The 19,318-nt window shown below is 40.3% G+C and overlaps 1 protein-coding gene across 1 annotated transcript in view; it reads right to left on the bottom strand.

Moving 5' to 3' along the window:
* Positions 1-8,821: 8,821 nt before the first annotated feature.
* Positions 8,822-19,318, bottom strand: part of LOC126412499 (protein ILRUN) — a 42,921-nt gene continuing 32,424 nt past the window's right edge. Inside the window, exon 5 of the mRNA XM_050082120.1 lies at positions 8,822-11,505. Coding sequence (XP_049938077.1) covers positions 11,458-11,505 — 48 coding nt within the window. The 3' untranslated portion in view covers positions 8,822-11,457. The remainder of the gene's footprint in view (positions 11,506-19,318) is intronic.

Below are 19,318 nucleotides of genomic sequence, written 5' to 3' on the forward strand. Positions count from 1 at the left end.
ATGGTAAAGTCATCCTGGTGCTCACTGAACCATGCACGTACACTGCGAGCTGAGGGAGACATTGCATTATTGTCCTGCTGGTAAGTGCCATCACACTGAGGAAAAACAAACTGCATGTAAGGGTGGAGATGCACACTCGGGTTGATACAGTGGGCCTTCCAGAATGACAAGGTCACCCAGAGAATGCCACACAAACATTCCCCAGACAATAACACTTCCTCCCTTGTTATAGGAAGTTCACTTTCAGATGTTTCACTCCATACGCACCAACAGCCACTTGTCCTATGGAGCATAAAACATTATTCATTTGAAAAGGTCACCTGTCGCCAGCTAGTGGACGTCCGATACGCAAATTCCAGCCTTGTTCGCCAATGAACAGCAGCCAGAATAAACAGTCATTGAAAAGACACTGTTGGTAGCCCCTTGGTTCATCTGGGCAGTCAGTTGCTCAACAGTTGCACATCTATCCATACATACACATCTCCACAGTGGTTCTTCGCTTGTCCCATGGTACACCACTGTTTTCTTAGTGCTGATTTTGGCTAGCAACATTTTGTCGTGCACGGTATACTTTAAACATAGCAGCATGTGAACAGTTTACAAACTTACCCATTTGAGAAATTCTTCCACCCTTGGCCCAAAAGCCTATCTGTACGTCAGATAAGTCACTCTGTTTCCACTTTATGACAATGGCTGCACGGTTTTCTGTGTTCCCCCAACATGCCGTATATAATCTCCACTGCAAGTGCTGCCACATGCCCTCTGTGAGTGGTTAGTGCATGCCGACGTTGAACGTAGGCAGTGGTCACATTAATGTGACTGCACTGTGTATACCTGAGCCAAGAAATAGAAAAAAATGTACGACGAGAAAACCAACCAATCTCTCAAGTTGGATGGCCCCGTGCTGTTGAAATGAAAGTGTTTCTGGGGCTGCTGATGCATGTGAGACCTTGCTGTTCACCAGAGATAGAATGTTACTGACCATAAATACAAATTAATTTGCGACCCGTTCCACATTACGATCTATTGTGCAAAATTATGAATGGAACATGAAACTAACTACATGAAATACAAGTCCTTTTGCCAATGCTGGCTGTCTATTATGAGCAGGAATATATTTCAGCTGTTATTTAAAGTATCTTCACTTCTCAAGACAATTCATTGCAGTTCAGTGATCAACTTCAAAACATAACATTACTTGTAGACAATTTCAGTACCACAAACAGCACTAATTACATTCCAGGCAAGAAGTGTACTGAAACAGAAGACAGATTTCTTTAATGTAGAGGTCATACCTGCTGCTGACACGAATCGTAATCAACCAAGGCTAGCAGAGTTACACTCAGCAGAGGAAATGTTATGACTCGGGCTGCTATTGTCCAATCTGTGAACATTAGTCAGCGGGTCTGAGCTGAAGAAAGCTTCAGGATCTATATCACCAATAAATAAACTCAATTTTTTAAATTACCACTTGCAGAACAATTTACATCTTTTGAGCCTGAAACTATTTCGTTTTTATATTTTTTTAGGTTATTTTGTTCTCAATGTGAAAGTGAAATTCTGGTCAATCATACCCAACAGATTTACTATACATGTATCCAGTGATCGTAACATGTAGAATTTTAGTATTTGCAACAATTGTTTTCATACTCAGTTTTATGTACAAACCTGTTTCGTACGAGTTACTTTGTAGTTGGTGCTCGCAGCCAAATCACTTGCGACTTGGTAACCTTTAGTTGTTTGTCAACATGCTATTACTACTAGAGCTACCAAACTATAGCCTTTTGATACTTTGTCATTTAAAAACAAATTAAATCTTCACTTTTAACTATAATCAACATTCCCTCAAACAAAAAACCATGCCCATTAATTGGAAGTAAGGACGGGTCACATCCATCTAAAAGAAGAGTAGCAGAAGTGATGCACACAACTACCATCCAATATTCTTGAAACCTACTTGTTATATAATCCTATAACATACTCTGTGTGTTGTCTTAAGCACAGCATGCACCACCAGGCAGCACCACAGGCGTTGGTAGTCGGCATGGCGGTGCCTCTAGAGAAGGGATTGTGCCGGCACAACACCAGAATGGACAGTTCCAAGTCAGCTCGACTACTAAAAAGACTGCCTTCTACTAGTGTACTTCGCACCACATCATCTGCTTCTAGCAAGTGTACACCAACCTGTCTTCAGTGAGCTTCTAGTGGAACAAGAACTGTTTATCCAGCCTTAGTTTCTGGAATAGTAGTTGAACTAAGGGATCTGCTGCCTGAGCCGATTTGTACAAAGTTGAGTATTCATCAATAAATGTGCGTGTTCTTGTCATTAATCATTATCATTGTTTCAATGTTCTCCTTTCATAGTGTTTCCTTCCATGCATCATAAATAGTTGAGGATGGTGATGGGTAAAATCTCATTCTGTGGTTGTACATACAATTGCTGACGACGAGGAGGGAATAGGTTTTGTTTTGCCCATCCACTCACCCTTGTAACACAAAAGCAACAGAATGTACAAGCAGCCTCAGCCTCCATGAGCCATCTACCATTCTGTAGTTTCAACAAACAGTATGAGGACTGGTTGGAATACTTAGCTCAATTGATCAACCATATTAAGGCACACCAATTGCAAGGTGCGAAGAGCAAAGCATTTTTTTCTTTCTGTGGTGGGCATGGATGTTTACAGGCCCATAGTGAAATTGTTTCCTGACAAATAACCAGAACACTTTGAATTTGAAACTTTAGTTAGCAAGTTAACCACTTACTTTGATGAATGAACACTCGTGGTTGCTGCAAGGTTCGAGTTTTTCTGTCTTCAGCGGCCACCGGGTCAAACTCGTAGACAATGGATCAATGAATTACAAGGTTTAATTAAACATTGCAAATTTTTGTGTTGTCGTGGACAATGATACAGTGATGTTATGCTGTGTGACACTACAACTCAAAATATTTGTGACAACAGAATTTGTGCTGGTATTTTGAAACAGCCTGACCTCCTTTAAATACAGTGTTACAGTTAATTGAGGTTCAGAACACTTATGATTTAGTTAAGTGATAGATGCAAATGTCAAATATTAACAAATTTCATGGTGACCGCCTTAGTGGTGCTGTAGAATGTAAACAGTCCCATGCCTGCCTGACCCATATGACAATTGTGGTGTCATGTGTAGAGGCAAACAATGTCATACTGTGCCAGCACAACACCAGTATACAGGAACACGTAGTAACGTCCTGCCCAAAAAGCTTTAGTCACCATAGGTGTGCTCAGTGCCCAAATCACGACGCTATTTGTTATTTTTGCAACATAAAGGGTCATTTTCAGTCAGTGTGCATGAAAAAGCTGCGTGGACTGCAAATTCCCAAGCAACTTGCCACTAGATCAGTTCACATCAATAATGTTATCGTGGCACAACCAGCCACAGAATAGTGCAACCGATGGCTGTTGTCGGCCAAGCACAAAACTTAGCAAACACTTGTCAGGTGATTTTCATATGCCAATAAGTCATGCCAATACAAACACAGGTCCACCACTAAATCTTTACCCACTTCACCTCTCATGCATTACAGTGACTCACAACAACAGGTGGGAAGTGTTAATTCTATCTTAGATGTGGAGCGTAGTTGGGACAAGGTGTTACTTTAACAGTAACTAAGAAAGATGTCAAATTGCAACTGGACACAGGTGCATCAGTTACACTTCTAAAAAATCTTACTTATGAATGATCAAGTTCACCAATACTGAGTCCAGTTACTCATGTGTTGTCAGCTTATAATGAACAGGAAATTCCAGTTGCAGGAACTTTCAGTATGCCAGCTACTTTTCAAGATGTAACGAAGACAGCTGTATTCACAGTAATTTCTGCCAAATCTTTGTAGAATATTTTTGGCTTAGATTCTTTTGACATTTTCAGACTGTCAGTACACAAATCAGTGTTGCAAATTTCAACGGTTGTGCCTACAGACAAGTTTCACGCTCTGTGTGACAAATTTAGAGAAGTTTTTAGTGATTATCTCACTTGTGTGAACAAGTTTTTTGCTCATATTTCTCTCAAAGATAATGCACAACCAAAGTTTTCTTGAGCTAGGAAAGTGCCCACTGCCATTAGGAAACAGGTCGCTAACAATTACAGCAATGGCAAGCTGATGGAGTCATCAAGCCAATCAGTGCAAGTCTGTGGTGTTCCCCATTTGTCATCCTTCACAAACCTTCAGGATGTCTTTGATTGGGTGTTGATTTTAAGTCGACTGTGAACTCTTATTAGTCAGTGATTGACACATACCCTTTGCCCCACCCAAACAACTGATGGACAGATTCAGTGAGGGTCATTATTTTTCCAAAATACACTTGGCAGATGCTTACCTCCAATTGCCTTTGGATGACTACTCAAAGAAATTTTTTCATTTCAGGTTTTTTGAATTTCAGCTCTTGCCCTTCGTTAGTGCCTCAGTACCTTTCTATCCTTTTTAGAACAAGTGACTGCCAGGGTGCCTTCTTGCTCAAATTTTCTGGATAACATTGTTGCCTCTGGACCTTCTGTAGGAGAACATCTAATCACTCTTGAGAGCCTTTTTCAAGAACTGTTATTGGCAGGCCTCAAGTGTCCCAAAGACAAATGCTCTTTTTTCCAGATGAAAATAGAATATCTGGGGCATGTCATTAATGTGCAGGTCATTCACCCCACCAGACTCATTTTCAAACCATCAGAGACTTGCTGTCTCCCAAAAATCTGACGGAACTGCGAGTAATGTTACGCAAACTGAACTACAACTGCAAATTCATTCCTCATGCTTCTCAGATTGCAGCTCCATTTCACAAGTTATGGCTTAAGGATATTCTGTTTGCACAGACCACTGGGTGTCTGTCAGCTTCTGATCAATTGAAATGGGCGGTACATAGTAACACTTGCCCCCTATATTTTGATCCAGCTAAACCAGTGTTGTTAGCAGTTGACACTTAGGCGATGTTCTGTTGCATTGTGTCAGATCAACAGCATTTGCCTCCATACTTCTGACAAAGATTATGGCATATTACAGTCAGAGTGAATAAGAAGCACTGGCAATCATTTATGGTTTAACCAAGTTTCATCATTACCTCTATGAAAGGAAGTTCTACTTAGTACGGATCATAAGCCACTCACTTCACTCTTCCATCCACCCAAGCCTATTCAGCCACACACAGTGCAAAAATTGGCTTTCTCGCTGTTGAACTACAACTATGGAACTGTTACACACTGAGAATAACCAGGCCTGGGGCGTCATCCCATCCATCCTTCAGCAGGATGTTTTAAGGTTGTTGCATCACAGACACTGGGGTATTGTGAGGACAAAGCAGCTAGCTTGACGTCATTCTTCTTGGCTAGGAATGGATGCTCAGATTGAGCACGACATCACGCTGCACCGCTTGCAACAGGCGGTTCCATCTCAACACTTTTCTGACTGGCCACACAACAGCAGTCTGTGGAAATGTATCCACATTAATTTTTCTGGAACATACTATGGCTTAATTGTAGTGGGTGCCTTCAGTCATTTTCCGTTTGTGGTTCCAATGAACACTGATGTCCGCCAGTGCTATCAGAACATGCACTTAAATTTTTTGCTTCGAGGGCTCGCCGGAAGTGTTGGTGTCTGCTAAAGACCACAGTTCACCTCACAGAAATACGAACCATTTTGCACAGCCAACAGTATTGAACGTGTGACCACAGCATCATTCCACCCACAGTCAAATGGTGAAGTTGAACGTTTCGTGCAAACATTCAAAGTAGAGATGAGTCGATTCCTTGGACTATCATGGGAGAAGGCCTTGCAACCGTTCCTGTCCACCTACCATGCAATGCCTCAAGCTGAACCACTCCTGGCCGAACTCTGTATGGCTGCTGGCATTGCACACTGTTTCATCTGCTGCACCCAGCAACAAGGATTACCAATCAGTACAAATATTCCATTTTCAGATACTGTACATACTACTCTTCAGGACCTTCGGGCTTGGACAGTGATGGCAACAGGGAACCATTTTGCGTGTCCTTGGACGCAACATGTTCTTGGTTTCTTCTCCTACAGGGTCACTGCTCGAAATAACCAGAACCAGCTTCGCCCTCTGAGACTCGGTGGTCCTGGCACTGCATTTTGTTTTACAGATTCAGCTCGCAGCCAGGAGTTAGGTTCACAGCCATCTGCTACGAACCTGGTGGCATCTCAGCCTGAAGCACTTCTCATGGAGGTGGACACGCCCTCATCCCTGATGCCATCATCACAGCAGCGGATGTCGCCATGGGCGATGCCTCTGTGCCCTGCCGCCTTCCTGTCTGAGGGGGTTCTCTAGCATTCGAGGCTCCAGCACTAGATTAAGATATGTGCCCGCACCTGCACCCAGACTACCCTCATCAGCAGTTCGCACCAAAACCATATGCAACCATGGTTAGGAGATTTAGAGGGGGAGGGTAGTGTCATAAGTACCAACAGGCAGCACCATAGGTATTGATAAGTCGACAACCCTCTCCAGAGATGGCATATAGCCCAGCAATTGCTGCACCAGAATGTCGCAGCAGTGATGCCGCCAGAGAAGTGATATGTGTCAGCGCCACTGCAGAGTGGGCAATTCCAAGTCAGCTTGACTACTGAGAGAACCGCTTTCTACTTGTGTACTTTGCGCCCCATCATCTGCTTCCAGCGACTCCACAACAGCCCATCCTCAGTGAACATTCTAATGGGACAGGAACTATTTACTATCCAGCCTTAGCTTCTGGAATAGTGGCTGAATTTCAGAGTCTGCTGCCTGAGCCGATTTGTACAAAGTTGAGTTTGTCAATAAATAGGTGTCTTCTTGTCACTAATCATTATCAGTTTTCTTCTTGTTCTATCATAGTGTTGAGAGTGGTGATGAGTACAGTCACCTGTGTTTGTATCAAAAACAGGATACAATATTCTGAACTTAATCGTAATGAGGAATCTTGAACAGAATGACTTTCTAAATGCCAATCAGCAGTCTGCCTTGGTAGCTGTGGGGTCATTGCAGCAGGTTGTTAACTGTAGGGGGACCGGTTTGATTCTTGGATCAATTGGAGGTTCAGATTTTCTCCACTCAGGGACTGGGTGTTAAGTTACCCTTACCTTTATATCCTTGTAACTAACACAAAAATCACTTGCATGGCATCACAAGACAATTCTAAGCCTATATAATTTTGTACCAGGGAATGGCTTGGTCCTCATGAATATTACGAATTGTTGAAACATACTGTCATATCATCATCTTACTGCTGAGATGGCTGAATGGGCACATACTGAAAGCCAATAAAAAAGACAAAATTAAAAAAAAAGCAATCCAGCATGGATGCCAAAGACATTAACTGTGCGAAACCCAATTCGCACTTTTCTCACACGATATACAAAAGCCTTGGAACAAGGCAGTCACGTAGATGTAGTATTTCAAGATTTCCAAAAAGCATATGCTTATTATCAAAAGAATGATTGTATGGGGTATCAAGCATCAAGCAAAATTTTTGACGGATTGACGATTTTTTTGCAGGGAGGACTCAAAGTTATCTTGGACAGAGAGTCAATGACAGATATAGAAGTAACTCCGGGTGTGCCCCCCAGGCAAGTGTGTTGGAACCTTGCTATTCATGTTTATATTAGTGACCATGTGGAAAAAATTAATAGGAGTCTCAGACTTTTTGCAGGTGATGCAGTTATCTATAATGAAGTAATATCCGAAACAAGCAGCACAAATACTCAGATCTTGATAAGATTTCAAAGTGGTGCAGAGATTGGCAACTTGTTCTAAAAGATCAGAAATGTTAAATTACGCATTTCACAAAACAAAAAGAACATAGTATCCTCATCTAATATCTACCAGTCACAGCTGGAATCAGTTGACCCATATAAATATCTGGGTGTAGCACTTTGTAGGGATATGAAATGGAATGATCACAAAGACTCAGTTGTGGGTAAATCAGATGGTAGACTCCAGTTTATTGGTAGAATACTGGGGAACTGCAATCAGCCAGCAAAGGAAATTGTTTACAAATCGCTCATGTGACCCATTCTAGAATATAGCTCTAGTGTGTGGGACCCGAACGAAATGGGAACAGCATGCAATATTGAACGTATTGAAAGAAGAGCAGCATGAATGGTTTGATTTCATTTGTTTGACCCATGAGAGAGTGTTATAGAGATGCTGAAGAAACTGAACAGACAAACACTTTGCGGCATACGCAAACTACCTTGAGAATGGCTACTTACAAAGTTTCAAAAACCCACTTTAAATGATTACTGGAGGAATGTACTGCAACCTCCTATGTATTGTTCCCATCGGGTTCGTGAGGACAAGATAAAATTAATTACAGCATGCACAGAGACATTTAAACAATCATTCTTCCTGCACTCTATATGTGAGTGGAATGGTAAGAACTGCTGATAACAAGTATAATGGGACATATCCTGTGCCATGTACTGCATAGTGGTTTGCAGAGAACAGACGTAGCTGTAGAAACTAGAAAAATTTCACTGTATGTCACAGCAGAGTAATGTAGTACTATCAATGACATTCACTAACGAGTTACTGATCAGTGTCTCTCAGCTGCAGTAAATAGTTTTTCAATAATGTCAACCTATGGGCATTGAAATGGGTAACTTCTGATTTCATCAGTTTGAAAATGTGTAGAAAACATAATTCATTGCTCTTATGTATACTAGATTATCAGCAAGTTTCGAAATGCAGGTATTTCAATACCAGTTTACTCTGCTTTCCACTGGGAGAAAAAGTGTGAACAAACAAGTACTGTCAGCAGTGCTTCTTTACAAATAAAAAAAATTGAGGACATGATGTTTTATGAAAAATTATTTTAATATGCATTACATAATCAAAACCCTTTATTGTTGCACTGAAAACAAACCATCTTACTCGTACACATATCAGTACTCAAAAAACACGGACAATCACAGATTTTGAATTATGTTCATAATGACAAAAAAAAAAAAAAAAAAAATACAGAACTTTCATGACATTGTACAAAAACACCTCACTGATTAGTTAACAGCAACAGTCAGTACAGTTCCAGTTAAGGCTATTAAAAATTATTCATAAAACTCAAACAAATCTATCCACTGAGACAGCTAGTGAATGGCCTCACTGATCAGTTTATTACTACTGAAGATAAAAACAACACAAAATCAGGAACCCATAAGAATTACTTGTTGCATAACATCAAACCCAACTTATTTTAACATACATTACATAGAATGTATTGAACTGTATATGAATAACCACAGGTACTTATTAGCATTTGACTAACTGCTTTCCATCTCCACTGGATGCTTAAAACTTACTGCCTTTTCAGATTACTGAAACTGTGTATGTGGATTTCCTTAAATGGGATCAATAAATCAAGTGACATCTCTTGGATGGAAAATGAAAGGAATATATATGTGAAAGCAAAAGTTCTTGAAACAATAAAAGTGTGATGACAAATTGGTTTTCATATTCAAGTTGTGATGCGCATGCAACTATGTAGTAGATTAACAGCAGAAAATATAAGATATATTGAATGTTGACTATAGTCTTACACAACACTTATACAATATAATCATGTTTAGTATATGTAAATGTAGATCGTTTTTCTTATTAAGAACAGTATTGAACACCATACTACTGTAAAATACTTTAAATATTTACTGCAAGGAGTCATTTATGTTTCAGGACAGCTACTCACTAACTGATATTGGAAAGCTTATGTTTTTTTTCCCCAAAATATTTCAATTTGTACTAATTATCAAATAAGAAAGGAAGAAATGTAGTTTATCAAAAATCACTCATACTTACATCTTAAATTTTACATTTTCTCACCTGAAGATATAGCATCCATTTCACTCACAACTTAACAAAATCATAAAATCTTTACTAGTATTGTTTTTGTGGCAAAAGACCAGGACTTGCTGTTTTGTGTGCCATTGCAAACAGCCAAAAAATCTGACTTTTTCTACTGTGACACTCATTCTACAATTAACATGTATACAGGTCCAAATAGCAGTTACAATTCATAACACAGCTTGCAGATTTGACAGAGACTACATCAAACAGAATACAGCACCTACAATTTATTAACTATTATTTCATTTAAATGCTGTCCAATGGATTAATCAATTCAGAAAAATGTTAGGTGCTCACTGATGAATTTGAAAGACCAATAATGGCAAAAATTAAAAATTTTAAACCTTCTAAGACATTATGTATCATTACTCCAAGAAGAGGACATGAAGAGTCAAAGATGTAATCAAACAGTTTGAAACATATGCTACCTCTGTTTCATCCAGCATCAAGTTTCTTTATTTCCTCTGTTACAGCATAAATCTCATCCTCATCCAAAATTAACTTTTTAATGCTAAAGTTCTGAGTTTTTTTTTTCTTGTGTAACAATAACTTTCTTTCAGGATTTTTACAACTGGGAGAGGTTTAAACATCAGATCATAGCAATAAAAACTCAACACTAATCACATATTACAGGCTAGTCCAAGAACGTGTTAAAAATCTACTCATACCCCTACAATAAGTTTCAACTTTGACTTTGTCATGCAACCTACAAAATACAAGACAGGCAGGCCTTTAAGTATCCAAAGGTAAGGTATCTGATTCAGCCTTTTCTCTTATCAGAGAAAATTGTCACTGCAGTTCATTTATGAAATTAAGCAAACATCTACTCCATGTGCAAGACAATGCTACTCTTAGTAAATGCTCAATTTGATCAGTCGGTGCAGCGCTGAACGAAGTTGAGAAATATTCTGCAGACAAATACAAAGCAGAAATTGGAAGCCAAAAGTCAAGTACTTGTTCTCTTTAAAATGTGAAGTAAATGGCATTTACAAATATCTTTCATATCAATACTGACACTGAAATGAAATGCATAATTTAAAATCTGAATGAAGACTGCAGGAACAGTCCAAAGATGAGTAGTGTGCTTTAAAGATGATGTGTAGACTGCATTGGTAGTATTTCACAGTCTTTATGAGTCACAAGAAAAATATAAATACAAAATAGGGAAACTATGAAGCAAATTAAGAGTAAAAAAAGTCTCACAAAGATGACATAGGTTGTGTCAGAACCTCCAATAACTACGTAAGAGTAATGCAAAATATCTCAACTGATCTGCACTTTAAAACACAAAAAATTAAGAAAAATTGTTTTTATGTAGACAATTTTCAAATTCTGATCAAAAAATTTCTAGAAAATGCTCAGCACCTGTACAAACAAGTATCAGAAAGACTGTTAAATCACTAAGAGGAGGAGTGAAACAGAGTGAACTGAAATAAGTACCACATATCCTGCACCTATAATAAGGGAGTAAAAGTACAATTGGTCCTTATACAGCACACTAAATCACAGAAGTACCAACTTCACTCACTATTCTTATGTACACCAAAGTCCAAATTACAATGAACAGTCTTTTTACAAGTTTCTCTCAACAGTGTTAACACATCATGTTAGTATCTCCATCTTGGGTCTGCTGAACAGAATCCTAGAACACATGAACAAGACAATGTATTTCAAAACCTCACTTTCACTTTAACAAAGAAACAAAAATACAAGACAATGGCTATGATATACTTTCTTTTCAGACAGTTAAAATTAGTTTATAGAGCTACTTAGTTATGAAAAAAACATGACATTTCTAGTTAAATCCAGGAAAATTAAATTATATCCAGATTATAAACTTTTTAGTTTGACGCCAAGCTATGAAAAGCTAATTCTCTGAACCCCCACCCACACACGCGTGCGCGCGAACTGAACCTTCCAATGAGAAAACTCCTAACAAAAATGTATGTAATCAATACTATTACTACAGTGGAATGCACACTGCAGGTATCAGTGTTTCCTCATGTCATGTTGATAATAATGAATAAATACAAAGGGTATGTTGTGGACTGCAATATGCACAAGAAAGTGGTATATTATTTGCACAGGATGTAGCATGTCACGCATTTCACCAGCTTACATGTAAGTGTATGTCCCCAATATGCAGTGGATGTAGCAAGGAGATCACAATTGAGAGCTTGGCATTAAATGTCCCTTAAACTAGAGTCAGGAAATGGACTCTTAGAGCATCAAGACCGGGGAATGATGTCTAGAGAACCATGAACTGCCAGCGAAGCAATCATCACTGTGGCTTCCCTGGACACAGCAGCATGAACATCTATGCTTTCAGAGTGGCTACTCAAACAGAGAAAAAACAAATTCCCTGATAATTCCTGTGTGAGGAGGAAGATGGTGTCAAGAAGCTCCTGATAAATAAATAGAAATAAATGGTGAGGGGGGACAGCATACCACAATAACGACTTTTCTTTCCACTAAGCTTAGCTGTCAGTCAGCAACAGAAACCAAAACATTGCATCGAAACAAGTGTTCAGTTCATAGTGGTGTGAAATGTGTGAAAAAAAACTGCAAACTGGCATTTATAAGAACAACAACACCAAAAATGCAACAGGAGCGTAATATGTAGGAAATTGTCCACACAACCTGCCACTTATGATGCCTTGCAGAAAATAAAGGTGAAATGAGTATGGCACTAAAATTGTGCTTTATTCAGCTGCTGAGAGACAGTCCATAAGTAAAAATTATCAATATACCGAAAGCTATTAATGTGTAATAATCTTTTCATTGTGCCTGTCTGCAACTCAATGGATCATCTTTACAGTGAATAGCAATGTAATATTGTTGATATTCCAACCTCTAGCTTCCACTGTTTGAAAAATTATTATTTATTAGTCATGAGTAAGAACAGTACACTAACATGAATAAAAACATTTATTCATCATCAATGAATAAAAAGTGTGAATCAAAAGTGTTTCGAATAATAGATAAACCTGAAATCCAAACACATTTTTTGCTCTAATTTTTGGTCATTTGTTAAACAAATAAACTTTTTGTTGCTTTAAAATTAGTTTTCAGAAAAACTCATCAGAAAGTTTATTTGATTTTCGAGGATTTGTCATTGTGACAAAAAGTATAGCGGTGTAATTTCTTCTTAAATCATCTTTATTTCAGGATGATAATATAAGACTTTCAGATCATGATTTTCTTCATGAAACATTGAGAAATCACCAATTCCATTCTAGCTTTTAGTATATAACTGTTTTGATTCCACATTAGCTTCACCTCCCAAATCGTGTTCCAAACTTAAAAACAAATTTTCTTTTTGTGTTATAACATCACTTGATATTCATACCTGATTTCTTTGACATTTCTTTGATTGTTATATGTCTGTAGTTCGTTGCAAGCATGCCTTGGTCATAGACAGCAATACAAGTGGACTAGTAAATTTTGAGTCATAGGTAAACCATTTCTGCAATTATTGCAGTTGGTATAGAAAGGAGAAAAAAAGGCTTCCAATCTTCTCTTGATTAGTTCCTCAATAACAAAAGCTGCCAGCTGCTGCGATATTATGAATACTTATATCAAAAAACCTAGGCTCTATTTCAAAATTTTTAAATCTCAAAGCACTATGTAACTGCAAAGACATATGGCAGATTAAAAAATTATGGAAAGCTTACTCAGAGGTAGTCCTAAAACATCTTCGGATGACTTTGTACATCCAGCAGCACTCCACAAATATTTTAGGAGGCATTAGATTTAAAGTCAGTTGATGTCAGTCCTTAGCAACCACCGAGTTATTACTTTGTTCACTCATTTTCTAAAACAACAGACATTATCAACTGTGTAATTATGTCAACTAGACCCTCTTATCTGATAGTGTTAGCAATCTTGGTACAATGGAGAAGGTATTCCAGATTAGAAATTTCTGTTGGCTGCATTCTCATCTTGGCTAATTACGTACAGTAACGTCCACATGTTAGCAGTGGGAACAGTAAAGTTCTGGAAAGTGCAAAATGACTGGAATTGCACCATGTCGGTAGTGTAGCTGCTAAGGCCATCGGCCTATGAAGCATTTCTGTATTGCATTTACTATGCTGTAAAGCAAGTAAAGCTGCACTCAACCGGAAAGTTGCTTTGAACACTTCAGTTATTTACTATGCATTGTGCTATTGGCTGTGTTTATGCTTCTTCCATCTTTGAAACAACTTATCCCGCAAGTTATGGTTGACCTATGGTTCTACACACACTCCAAAACAATGTGCAGCTTCACTTGGCTTTTTTGTCATTGTTAGCGGTGAAGTGACAAGCAACGGAAAAAATTGCATGACCAATTAGGGATCAAAACCTAGACCTTTATCTTAGTGATATGGAACTGAAGCCACTCTCCCTCCTGTAAAAACCACCAGTAATTTATGTGTCAAGCAGAAACTGCACTGAAGCGAGGGAACCAACACTAACCACAAATATGTAGAAAAAGTAAAGAAAGAAATTCGGTAGCATTTTATGCTGTTCATTTTTTAAGTTATGAATAATAAATAAATATTTGTATTCACAAAGAGGAATAATCTCATTGTCCATGAATGATTCATTTGCAAATAAATTCATTTGAAGAAGTTATTTATCTGCATAATTAACTAGAAAAAAATTTGTTTGAACAATGCCCATATCTGCGCACAAATGTTTTTCTGTCATGAACTGATGTAATCTACATTGGTCTCCATTTTCTTTCCATCTATAATCTGCCAACCTGTGCCTTGCTCCAATCATATCATATGTGATGCTCTATAGATCAACTGGAGTCCAGCAGTTTTGGCAATTTGATGTAAAATCTAATAGGTACCACAAAATGCAAATTTAACTTCTTTTGTTCTGCAGCCACTGATTTTTATCTTTGCCGTTACAACATCTATGCAATAACTGAAAAGAGGGGGAAGAAGCAGCTAAGAAGCTTACAATGAAATGAAACATATGGCTGAAAAATTTAAATTAACAAGAAATACTAAACTACCACAGCAATGAGGAACCATATGCTGTACAGTTCAACCATAGAAGCACACGAAGTAAATGTCACAAAACAATTTCATTTTTGTAGCTCCCTGAATCTGGAACACTGTGCAATTACAGATTAGTGTTTCACGCTGCTGTAGTAACTTGCTTCAAAAATCAAAGCTTATATATCCTATTCTAGCCATTTCCCTTATAAATGACACACAGCCTCTCCCTTCAACAAAATATTACATAGAAGAATAGTGATACATAATATCACACATTCCCTATATGTCATCTTGGCTGCTCCATCATCAGCATTTCTCTGGTGTCAATATACCCCAGGTGTTCAGTACAGTGACAGCTGTTTTCTAGTGATTTTAATATTTTATTGTCATGTATATTTTACAACATCGGAACAAGTAAACTGTTTGATGGTACTAAGAACACCAGTGATGAAGATTTGAACTCTTATGGATTCCAACAGCTTTTCAACTGTGTTGGTATCTTACATTCCAGTACTGAAAGTTGGTTGGTTGAGAGGTTAAGGGACTAAACAGCCCATCAGACCCTCAATGAAGAGAGAGAGCATTTGGATTGGTTTGGTTCTGTTTTGCTTCAAGGTGCAAAAAAGAACTGTGGTCATACGTGCCCAAGTCAAAACTATAGAACACGAAGATAGAAAGGAGTTAAAAAACGGCTATATGTCAGTCCCAATGGACATAATAGAAGACAGCTAACAACAAGCATGTGCAAAAAGGGCTAAAAAAAGACACCATACAGAAATGGAGGTCCAAAACTAAAAATTAAATTGCCTTCGCCATATTGCTTTGGCAGAAAAAAGTAAAATGCGGTTGACAGCCTGCTGAAACGGCCGATAACTCAGACGGTGAACCCAAGTGGGAGCATAAACAGTAATAAAATGGGCAGTCAATCAGAAAGTGGTGGACAGTTAAAACTTGGGCACATTGTGTACAGAGTTGTGGAGTAGTGCCACGTATCAAATGACAATGGCTAAAATGGCAGAGCCCAACACGCAGCCTACTTAAAATGACCTCCTCCTGGTGGGACAGCCGAGACGAGGCTGTCCAAACCACTGGTAGAGGCTTAATACGACGGAGCTTACTTCTGTGAAGCGAGGACCATTGGCGATGCCAAAGGGACACCATCTCCCGGCAGACGGCAACACAGAATCATAGGAGGGAATATAGGAACTTGCACGCTGAGGTACGAGGACTGCAGCCTGCGCAGCAGCATTAGCAGCCTCGTTTCCTGGCAGACTGACATGACCATGAATACACAGAAACATCACACTGGCTCCACCAAGAGTGAGCAAGTGACAGTTTTTCTGGACCTGCTGCACTAAGGGATTGGCAGTGTACAGCGCACATAGACTTTGAAGGGTGCTGAGTGAGTCTGAGCAGAAGACACAATCTAGAAGGCTGTGTCACCGGATGTACTCCATGGCCTGATACAGGGCGAAGAGCTTGGCTGTAACTACTGGGCAGTGTGCCAGAAGCCGATATTGAAAGACAGGAGTGCCAATGATGAAGACACACTCAACCTCAGTCAGTCTGAGAGCCACCAGTGTACAAAAAGGTACTATCGCGAAGTTCCATGTGAAGGTCGTGAACCTGAAGGCATAGATCGATGCTGGAGTAGTGTCCTTAGGAAATGAATGAAGGCAAAGGTTAACATGGGCCACTTCACGAAGCCAAGGTGGTGAAGGGTTCACAGCCACTGTGGAAGGTGCAGGTAGTGTGAAGTTAAGCCGCCGTAGCAAGTGCCGAAAGCGGACTCCAGGATGTAGAAGAGAAGAGGGACACGTCCCACACTGGGGATCAAAGGAGAAGGCATAGGATGGGTGGCCACGCATGGCAGACAAACAGAATGCATACCTGCTGAGAAGAAAGTCACGGCCGTAGAACAGTGGTAGTTCAGCAGCTTCAGCCTACAGACTCTCAACTGGGCTAGTGCAAAAGGCACCCGTGGCCAAACGGATGCCACAATAGTGGATAGTGTTGAGACGGCATAAGATGGATGGACATGCAGACGCATAAACAAAGCACCCATAGTCGAGTTTCGAATGGACAAGGGACCGGTAACAAACGGAGGAGGATGGTTCGATCAGCACCCCAGGAAGTACCATTGGGGACACACAGGATGTTGAGGAACTGCATACAGCGGGCTGCCAGATAAGACACATAGGAGGACCAAGAGAGTTTCCTATCGAGCACAAGCCCCAGGAATTTCGTAGTTTCAATGAACGGAAGGGCAACAGGCCCAAGATTTAAAGATGTTTGGAGAAACCAATTGTGTCGCCAGAAATTCATAGGGACGTTTTTGTCAGTGGAAAAGTGAAAGCCATCATCTATGCTCCAGGGGTAAAAATGATTGAGACATCACTGAAGACACCGCTCAGTGAGACAGGTCCCTGGAGAACTGCAATAGATGGCAAAATTGTCAACAGAAAGGGAGCCGGAGATGCCTGGTAGGAGACAGGCCATTATAAGGTTAATTGCGATTGGCAAAGAGGAGGAAGTTCAGGACGGAACCATGAGGCACACCGTTTTCCTGGATAAAGGTGTCTGACAAGGCAGAACCCACACACACCTTGAAAATTCGGTCTGTTAAAAATGCCTAAAGGAAACAGGGAAGGCGGCCATGGAAGCCCCACTTGTAAAGAGTACACACGATACCAGTTCTCCAGCAGGTGTCGTAGGCCTTCTCCAAATTGAAAAACATGGCCACAGTCTGAGATTTCCACAGAAAACCATTCACGACATGGATGGACAAAGTAACGAGATTGTCAACTGCAGAACGCCAGGTTCTAAATCCACACTGTGCATTTGTCAGTAAACTGTGAGACTGGAGCCACCATAACAGCTGGGCAGGAATCATATGTTCCATCACCTTGCAAATGCAGTTGGTAAGAGAGATGGGGTGGTAACTACAAGGTAGGTTTTTGTCCTTACCAGGCTTAGGTATGGGTATGACGGTGGCTTCACGCCAGCATCCGGGAAATGTGCCCTCTGCCAGATGAGGTTGTATGTGTTAAGCAGAAAGTGCTTGCCCGCAAGAGAAAGGTGCTGCAACATCTGAATGTGGATGGCATCTGGCCCTGGGGCGGAGGATTGAGATGAACTGAGAGCAAAATCTAGCTCACTCATAGTAAAGGCAGCATTGTAGCACTCACGATTCAGAGAGGAGAGAGGTATCGCCCAAGCCTCCTCCACTTGTTTCCGATGGAGGAAAGCAGGGTGATAGTGGGAAGAGCTCAAAACTTCTGCAAAATGGCGGCCCATTGTGTTGGAGATAGCAGTTGAGTCCACGAGGACATCGTCTGCTAAAGTCAGGCCGGAAATTGGGGAATGGTTCTTGGTCCCAGAGAGCCATTGGAGGTTGGCCCACACGACACATGAAGGTGTGGAACTGTTAAAAGAACTAGCGAATGAAACCCAACTAGGTTTTTTGCAGTGTAGAAGAACGTGATGACACTTTGCACACATCTGTTTATAATGAATGTAGTTCGCTATCATAGGATGACAGTTAAAAACATGGAGAGCACATCTCTGTGCGCAAATTGCATCACAGCATGCCTCAGTTCACCAAGGGACTGGGACATGACGCAGTAAAGAGGAAGTGCGAGGAATGGAACGTTCTGCAGTAGTAAAGATAACGTTTGTGAGATATTGCACCTGACCATCACAACTAGGGAAATCTTGTTCTTCAAAGGTTGCCAGGGAGGAGTAAAGCTGCCAGTCAGCCCTAGTAAGCTGCTATTTTGGCGTGCAGGCAGATGGAGTAAGAGTCAGCACATGAGAAATGGTTGCTCGAGTAGATGTCAAAAAGAACGGACCACTCAAGACAATGGGCAAGCTGGGCAGTGCAGAAGGATAGGTCCAAATGGGAATACGTGTGCGAGGAGTCGGAAAGGAAAGTGGGTGCTCCAGTGTTAAGGTAGAAGAGGTAAAGTTGTTTAAGAAGGTCAGCTAAAAGGGCACCTCTCTGACAGGTCCTGGGAGAACCCCAAAGGGGATGATGCACATTAAAGTCACCGAGTAGCAAAAATGTGGGAGGTAGCTGCCCAAGAAGCTGAAGGAAGTCTGCCCTGGAGACATCGAATAACGGAGAGACATAAATGCTACAGAGGGAAAAAGTCAGGTGGGGAAGGAAAAGGCAAACTTCAACAGCTTGAAGATGGGCAGTCAGGGAGATGGGTTGACATTTTGTATGAGTAGCATGACGCTCCCATGAGATGGAATGCCGACCTCAGGGGGAAGGTCAAAACAAATTGGTAAGAAATGTGAAAGCTCAAAGCAGTCGTGAAGGCACAATTTCATTTCCAGAAGGCATAGTACAAGGGGATACTGCAATGCTAAAAGCAGACGTAAATCCTCTTTGTGGGACTGAAGACCGTGAACGTTCCATTGGAGGAGAGTCATGGTGAGGAAGAGATGTAGGGGTGTCAC

Source organism: Schistocerca serialis, chromosome 7 (genome assembly GCF_023864345.2).
Source record: "Schistocerca serialis cubense isolate TAMUIC-IGC-003099 chromosome 7, iqSchSeri2.2, whole genome shotgun sequence".
Lineage (NCBI taxonomy): Eukaryota > Metazoa > Arthropoda > Insecta > Orthoptera > Acrididae > Schistocerca > Schistocerca serialis.